This window comes from Lissotriton vulgaris, chromosome 2_1 (genome assembly GCF_964263255.1).
Source record: "Lissotriton vulgaris chromosome 2_1, aLisVul1.2, whole genome shotgun sequence".
Taxonomy (NCBI): Eukaryota; Metazoa; Chordata; class Amphibia; order Caudata; family Salamandridae; genus Lissotriton; species Lissotriton vulgaris.
The window spans coordinates 1,820,404,348-1,820,412,909 of NC_141687.1; the positions used below are offsets into that span (position 1 = coordinate 1,820,404,348).

Consider the following 8,562-nt stretch of genomic DNA (forward strand, 5'->3'; position numbering starts at 1 on the left):
TTGTATGCTTTTATCCTCAAACTAGCATTGCCTCTTTATAGTTTTAAGGGTTTTTATGTTTTTGCGTAGGTTTAGCATTGCATTTAGATAGTTTTATTTTTGTTGTTTTACGTCCAAAGAGGGGGTGTCACGTGGAGGTATTGGGCCTAGTTAAGAAACTCCATTTTTACCTGCTCTCGTTCTTAAGTTGCCTTCTCTTCGTAAACACAGTGACATTTGACACACATTCATTTGCGTTAGGATAACGTTCCTCAAATTCAGTCTGCTTACAATACCACTTCTTATGCACTCTAGGAGTACACCTTGACCATTCCGTCTAAGTTCAGCATGCAAGATGTTGTTATTTGTTTTTGGTCACTCTGCGACAGGGCTATCACAATAGAATAACAATAGTGGCCTGTCTAGGGCTTTGCCATGGTAACATGGAGGATGTTATAATATATATATGACATCAAGCCTTTGTTTATTCAGAGGAGCATTTCCCTGGCACGGAGAGGTCAGTCCATTCCAAAATTCCAGCTCAGCTGATATACTTTTTTTTCTCAGGGCTCGACAAATCCACTCGCCCGCTCGCTTTTGCGAGCGAGAATGGATGAGGACGAGCTATTTTTAGGTCCTACTCGCCCTTTCTGGCGAATAGGAAGACAAACTAACTTTTGTCCTCTGTCTTTGAAAACGGAGCAAAAGTGACAAGATAACAAGATTTAAATGCATTTTAATTGCTCACAAAGGGACTGAGCAATAAAGATTCCTTTAAATCTTGTTAACTTGTCACTTTTGCTCCGTTTTCAGAGACAGAGGTCAAGTAGGTTGCAGTTGGGTCAAGAGGATTTTCCAACTTACTAGACCTGCAGGACTAGTACAATTTTTCAGATTTGTCGAGCCCTGTTTCTTACCTATCAGGTGCACAGAGAAAGCGCTATGGCAGACTGTAGTGATGGGAGGAGCCAGGAATTGTAGTTCCAAGGATTTTATTGCAATTACAAAATAAGAAACAAGCAAGCGCCAGGCCAAACGGCTTCCAGTCCTAGGCACCTACTCCAAATGAATGCCGTGGACTGGAACCCTGATGACAACTACAGTAAATTCTATGGCTCGCACTTCCACGAGCCATTAAAGGAAAGACAACACAAAAGAAAGCATAAATAACTAGAACAAAGGGCTACACAACACATCCCCCTCTTTGTAATAAAGTAAAAGGTAGCAATACCTCAAAAAGGAAACAGATGAGGTAAAGCAAGTTGAGGCGGAAATAGAAGGAAAGTGAAGGAAAGGAAAAGTCATAAAATGGAAAACATTCTTACACAACAAAGACAGAGAAAGTGTGATAAATATGTTATACAATGGCCTGCTGGAGTAGGCTACTGGCAGTGCATTCTGCGAGTAACAAGACCAGTCCCTGTCAGCTGAAGCCCTTAGATGAAATCAGATTTTTGCATGCAGAAGTCGGGAGGTGGAAGACTAGCCATGAAATTAGTAGTCTCCAGCCGGAATCAGAAGGATTGGTTTGTACAGGGCTACATGCAAACGCAGTCACCCTGGTGTGGCTTTGCCCTATTACCAACTTTTTTTTTCTTTTTTGCTACACCTTTGGGTAGTTATGGCAGTACGGTGGTTTAGCGTAGTCTTGTCTCTGGCGTGGAATGGCAGCCTTAGCGGAGCCGAGGCTGAGTTCGGGCGCATCGAACCAACGAGGGAGTTGTAGTATGGAAGACGCAGAACCAGTGCTAGAAAAGCAAGGTTTTAGCAAGAGTTCAGACATCACTGCAAACCCTGGAACAGAGCACGCATAGTATTAACTTAAACCCAAAAAGGATTTAACTTGTTCTTTTGTACTTGGTTCAAGGGCATTCTTTATAGCACATAACCAACTTTTTTTTAAGCCTGATACCTTCAAGTGAAATGGAGAGTCCCAAATACTCTATGGTGTTATGAAAAAAACTGCATTTATCCTTCCTGGCCGTCATCCTGTGTTGACTGAGGGTGCTCAAAACCCTGTTTAGCAGCTCAAAGTCCTCTTCAGGATACTTAAAATACACCAAAATGTCACCTTGGTACGCTAAAACTTCTTTTCATGACCAATAAACCTGTACATTAGGTTTTTAAAAGGCTGGTGTTGTTGATGCAAGCCCAAGAGGCATGCACTGGAAACGAAAAGCCCTAAAAGAAGTGATGAAAGTTGTAAGTGCTTTTTGATTCTTCATCAAGCATTATCTGGTGATAAGGTGCCAACAAATCTATTAAAGAGAGTACAGAAGCCCCAATTAGTGGTTTCAAAAGATCCAGTATTCTGAGAAGTAGTTGGCAGTCAATCTAAATGTTTTTATTCAATGACCGGAAGTTCACACCCAAGTAAATAGCACCAGACTTGCGTTTAGTCAGTACTGTGGGCGCAACCCACTTTACGGAATCTGCATTTCATATCGCCACTTCTTTCCCCAACTCATCCAGGTGTGCTTTGAGCTCATCCGTTCTGCTCAAAGGGACATTTCTTACTTTAAATACAGCAGAGCAAGACTTTCCTTTTATCACAATTCTGTGCTCATACCTTTTTACACATCCCACTTTTTCATGGAACACGCCAGAATATTCAAAAAAAGACTATTCATTTGCAATTATGACCAAATTGCTTGAATTCCTCACACAGTATACCGAACACCGGGCATGATTTTGAATTGGTAATGTGTCCTCTCCCACCAAACTTCTAACAGGTAATGTCATTTTTAGGCCCACTCTTATGTTATGCGCTTTTAAGTATCACAAACCCCACACACTGTCATTATCAATGTTCAATTCCTTGTATGCCACACTAGATCTTTAAATTCCCTTACCTAAAGTCATAGTCTCTTCTAGTGTGGGTTTCTTGCTGCGCAGTAACCCCTCCTGTATTTTTTTATGTTAGCAAAAACTAATAACTTGATCGCATATGTATTGATCTACTAACATTCCAAATTCACATGCCCCAACCAATACTCTTAAAGCAGCTACACATTCATCCAATGACTCGTGTGGCAGTTGCTTTTGTGTAAAGATTTAGTCCCTTTCCAGGACCACACTGGGTTCTTTCGAAAACGGTTTACCAAAAATGATGCACAGCTTCAATGTGCTCATTCCTTCTTCAAAAATCACGTGCCTCAGGCTTGATTTCAGGCAGATTGTTAAACAACATTTGTCCCTCTTTGCCGAAACAGTTGTAAAGCAACACACACTTCCTCCTGGCAGAGTGAACTTCACCATCAACGGACACAAACTAGTAGTTCTCAAAATAATGTAGCCAGTGTTTCCAAGACATGCTGGGTTTCCAGAAGTTGGTAGAAAGACACAAGGTAAGTTTACGTTTTGCACCTGCAGCTCCTATCAGTAGCAGATGTTGTCAATTCAATTTACCTTTAAACAACATAACATGAAATAAGACGAAGACTGACTGCAGACAACATCCAGTTGAACAGTCAGTCAAATAACAATTCCAGGATCTTCTCTTTGATTTCCCACAGCTCTTGTTATCTGGTTTGCAAACCACTTGGTGTCCCTGTCACTGTCTGGTAACAGGCTTTCCTGCAAATCACAGTAAAGACGTTTAGATCGTGCTTCTCTTCTCGCTATTGTTTCCATGGCGAAGAACAAACTGACAGATGACTTCCGTTTTATGTCCGTCCTCTATGTCTTTTCTTAAGGAAACAGCACATTGAAAGCCACAAACAAACTCGTTTATTTTGTAGTTTTTCTTCTATTCACGGACCCGTGAGTTGCTCGAGGGCACTGACAAACGTCTTGTGTCGTTGGACTCTCCTTTTCGTGAAACAATCGCTTTCTCTCAGAATGCGGAAGAACAGTGCGCAGACGCTAACCGACCACGTCCCTTTATTGACCGCCTCGCGGAAGCTTGCGGAGCATCATTCAAGTCCCGCCTCTTTCTCACTCAATGCACCAATCACCGGCTACACAGGCTGTGGGCTCTGGATAGCATTGGCTGGATGTAAAGGCCATGCACAACTGCTCTGGGGTTGCTGTTGATGGATGTCTGTGGAGACGGAGCTGGATAGGGAACACAAGTGGGGTGGCCGTCCTTGGATAAGGGATAACGATCCGTGGAAAGGCGCTTAGGGTAGCGGACAGAGAGCACAGGAATCTGACCATTGGAGGTCATGTCTCCCAGACGCACGTATCGGCCAACACTGGTTCCCCTCTCCACCACCATTGTCTGAATTTCCCTTATGACCCACGGCACTTGACTTCCCAGGTATCACCTGTCGCCAACTGCTTTCTCTTTGCATCAGTGTAGTCTCCTCTTCACGGTCTGCTAATGCCCTGGCAGCCTATCCAGACCCACAACGCTTGACTGCCCCTTGGCTACTCAGTGGACACCCCCCCCTCCCCCCCCGAACCACTCCCCCTATTCTTCCTCGTGGGTGCCCCAGTTCACCTTTATTATTCTCGGCCCCATGAGATCCTGCCTGGTTTCCTGACTGGTCCATGCCCCCTGCCTCTCAGTAGTGACCAGTCAATTCCGTACCCCAACCAACGTCCTGGCTAGGAAGAGAGTGCCCTTTCTTTACCTCCAAAACTATATAGCTTCTTCAACTGGGACTAGGTGGTAAGTGCTCTGTACTCTACTCACCTGTACTGTAATGTACAGTGTGTGTCTCTGCCCGCAACTCTTTTCCCTTCGAAGTGCAGACTGACAAGTATTACCTCCTACTGTTTAGTAACCCCCCGTCTTCTTCCTCGTTGCCCCACCCTAGCCTGATGGCAGGCTTTGGAGCTCCTCGCCGTGGTCCTCGCCTTCCGCAATCGGTGGTGCTTGTGCTGTTGGCAGTACTGGGTCTATTGGCCTTCAATTACTGGTCTGTGCGTGGACGACAGGCAGAGCTGGCCTCTGAGCTGGGAGCGCTGCAGGCTCAGGCTGAGCGCACTGAGGTGGCTCGACTGCGACTGGAGCGGAGGAACTCCGAGCTGGTCTTGCTGGTTGAGGAGCACCGGGCCGAAGCACGGAGAGAGCGCGAGCAGCGTGGTAGCGTGGAGCAACGACTTTGGGGGAGCCAGGACCGACAGGTGAGTGGCCTGTTTACGCCGCTGTTCAAAATAATTCCCACTCACCCACTTTTTTTCAATTCTACTTTAACTTGTCTATGCCCTTCACTACAGTTGTAATTTATGCAGTGTCCAGACACATACTGTAATTCTTTTAACATTGAACTGCCTTATTATGGGGTTTGGTCTCTCTCTCTTTATTATTTCTATACTGTGTTCTCAGGAATGTTTTTGGGCTTTAAGCTCTCTTCAATAGTCACCCTTTTATATACCTATTCTGGTCTTCTATTAAAATTAAAGCCATGGCTTTCCCAAAGTGAATCACCCAGAAATCACATTGTCTCATTTACTGTATGAGTGTGCCCTCCCCATTAGACATTTTCTCTTCCCTATTAGATTTGAATGTTCTGGTTCATCATTAACGCATTAAAGCAACAACAGTTTAATTTTACATTCACTCAGTAGTAGTGGTTTCTACCTAACTTGATCTTGTTCACGTCTTAGGCCTAATTATCAAGCAAGATTTGATGTTTCATACACTTTCCAGCCACACCTTACCATGGTAGCGTCCCCATTTATTTTCCTTTGCCCTCTGTGACGCCATCCGTTTGCTTTTACTAATTAGCCCCTCTCTTCGCTTGATAACCTAGCTTTTTCCAAACTGTCTTGCAACTCCTATCTCCTAACCCATATTGTCAAAACTCTCTCTTCAGTGATTATAGTTTCCTAATTTACCTAGTTTAACTAGTTCATAGCATCCCCGTAGCGCTCTTGTCGTAAAATATTTAAAAAGTGCCAATGTTTAATTGTATCAAAGAAAAGTCAGTTGCATTCTAGGTTGAGATGCGTTTCGGCTTCCAACTGGAAGACTTTTTATAGATTTGTGGGTGAAGTACTAAAAATTGCATTTTGGCTGGTATTTTACACCTCAGATTTACAAATAAACTCAAGATTTATCGTTTCCATTAATTGGCTTTTTCTCCACCTTCGTTAAACTGTTTACCTCTCCACAGTTTTGTCCATCCCTTTTGGCAATCCTTCACTGTCTCCATCCCTTACGTCTTTACATACTTTAATCCATTTGTGAATGCATACGTGTATGACAATTGAGCAATAAATAAATGAATACGTCCTGGCTTACACCATCTGCAGTACATAAATATCCGGTATGGTTTTTTGTCATGCCATCAGTAGGCTGTTTGTGACCATGATTGTAAGTTTGATTAGAGGTGGCACCAGATCTATGTATGAGATCTTGGCAGGGGCTCTATGATGTAAAACTGTTAGCAAATTGATAGGTCACTATAAGTATTACTTCCTACTCAAAGGAGCAGATGCTTTGTAAGCTATTTTCAGGTGCCTCTGCAAACCAGTTGCTGCAGGATCGAACCCCAGCCTCCCTCCCTTTCTAGTGATTACTGGACCTCTAAAATCTTGAGACGTGCGATGTCCCATTAAAATGAGAAACATCATATATATGTTTTGTTCGAACATTTTCATTCTCTCAAAATGTCAAATTTTCTTATTTATTTTTTGCAATAACATTCTACAGAAATTTATAATATACATTTGTCATAGCAATCTGGATGTATTAGTAGGTAGTAATTGCTGTTTTAATGTGTATACATTTATATTTCCTTACCATGTGTGGTCCTATTTACTCAGCTTATGGCACCATCCACCTTAATACTGTACTTTTTGTTAAACATGAATCATCTAACCTGATCGAATTGCACATTTTTAGGAAGAAGATTGCATGTTTTCTCATCTCCCACTTTCAAACTTGATTTGGTTAATTCATACCTTGTATATTTCATTGGTGTGCAACATTCAGTAGTCCTTCAAATCGGAGATCCTTAACCGAAATAGTTATCTGAAGAAGCAGCATGGGTGCCGCTTGGTTAATCAATGTGTTTCTGATGTGCAATATATACATTTTGGTCTTTATTACAATTCCTAATTTCAGTTAAATTTTACAGTATGACATCACTTGTTTTTGGCTATATCCTCGATAAATCCGCAAGATTAACTGCATTCCATTTAAAATTTGAGCTCTAAATAGAAGGCTTCTTCTGTTTGTATTTAGGGTTTGTAATATCTATTAAACTTTTTTGAAGAAACGTGATTTAGCTCTGTTTGATCAGTTATTTTATAGGTCGAGCCTGGGCGGCGCTTGCACTGCTCTGCGAGGCATATTGTATCCAGAATATGGGCTTAAAGCACACCCATTGGTTCTTTGTTGTGCCATTTAGAAATCCTGCCTTTTTAGGTTTCGCTGGGGAACGGAGCCTTTAGGCTCCGCCTCCAGAGAAATCTCTTGATTGCAGTAGTGACTCTGGAATACGCCCCCTGTCCCATTGGCTAGCTCCATAAATGGAGGCTAGCCATTGGAACAGAGAGGCGTCCGTCATGGCCGGAGGAGACTCGGGGGCGTTCCTGAGATTCTTTGGCTTTTGGCGACGTCACGCGACGCCAGGAACGCCCCCGAATCCATCGACACGTGTTTGGTGCAGACTGAAGGTTTGTGAGCCTTCCCCGAGCAGAGCGCACTAAAATAACCTGTGTGCAGCTTCACCACCGCGACCCGGGATCAGTAAACCCCCGACGAAGGGCCCCGTACCTTGCTGGTACCAACGCGACCGAAAACTAGCCCGCTGCTCTCCGATTGGACGGGAGAGCCGAGCCCCCTCACCAAACGCCGCGACGGGATTGGCCCATGCGGCGCAGCGTCACCACTGTTGCCGTGTGGTGATTGGCTAGGGCGAGGAGCGTCATCGCAGGCTTGACCCGGGAGCCGCACTGCCATAGGCTGACTCCCGGGTGCTTTGGAGGCTCGCCCGTTCTGCCGTGTCTGGATTAGATGTTAGTGAATACAAGGCTAATGTACAGGGGCCGCCAGTGAAAGGGAAAACCAGCTCTCTTTGCCCAGTGCTACATGAACGACGGCTGTCTCCATTGGCTATACTGTGTCCCTTTGGGGGTGTCTGTCGATTTGCCATCTGTTACATCATCGACTAGAGAGTCCTTTAAAAGTGGACATAGAGTGAAATGAAAATACAAACCGCGTTTCACTTGTACAGGACAATCAGCAGTGCAATAGCGAAGGTATCAGAGGCCTTAATTAAAGCAAAGAAATATCTCCCACCCCCTCGGTTGTCTGCAAAATATGGCCATCATTGAGGTGCAGCGATCGCCTCAGCCCTGGGCCTCGTGCCACTGCCCTGCTGCGCTAATTATAGCCGCGTCCGTAATTGCCAGCAATCAGCTTTTCAGGCTGCCTCATTGGTGACCACTGATTGGCTGCTCAGCCCTACGACCACTCCCTCGCCCCCCACACACACGTCTCTTCACTAGTAAGTCCCTTTAGCAGTCGCTCTGCGCTGCGAGGGAAGGGGTGGCAGCCGCCGCCCTCCGCGCCAGACCTGTCATGCCGTACGTAGCTCTGGCACCCAGACTTCTGCCGGAGTCCATTAACAGACGTTAATTTGCTTGTTCTTGGAGGCAAAGGTGGGCCTAATTGGCAGCGCGAGT

General features: G+C 44.6%; 1 protein-coding gene across 5 annotated transcripts in view; it reads left to right on the forward strand.

Annotated features, from left to right (window-relative positions):
• Nucleotides 1–3,929: 3,929 nt before the first annotated feature.
• GOLM2 (golgi membrane protein 2) overlaps nt 3,930–8,562 on the forward strand; it is a 510,098-nt gene continuing 505,465 nt past the window's right edge. For 2 of the 5 annotated variants that reach the window (XM_086957904.1, XM_086957905.1), the window contains exon 1: nt 3,963–5,052. In XM_086957904.1, coding sequence (XP_086814030.1) covers nt 4,747–5,052 — 306 coding nt within the window. In that variant the 5' untranslated portion in view covers nt 3,963–4,746. Of the gene's footprint in view, nt 5,053–8,562 lie in introns of all 5 variants that reach the window. The other 3 variants (XM_086957906.1, XM_086957908.1, XM_086957907.1) reach the window with 2 other exon arrangements.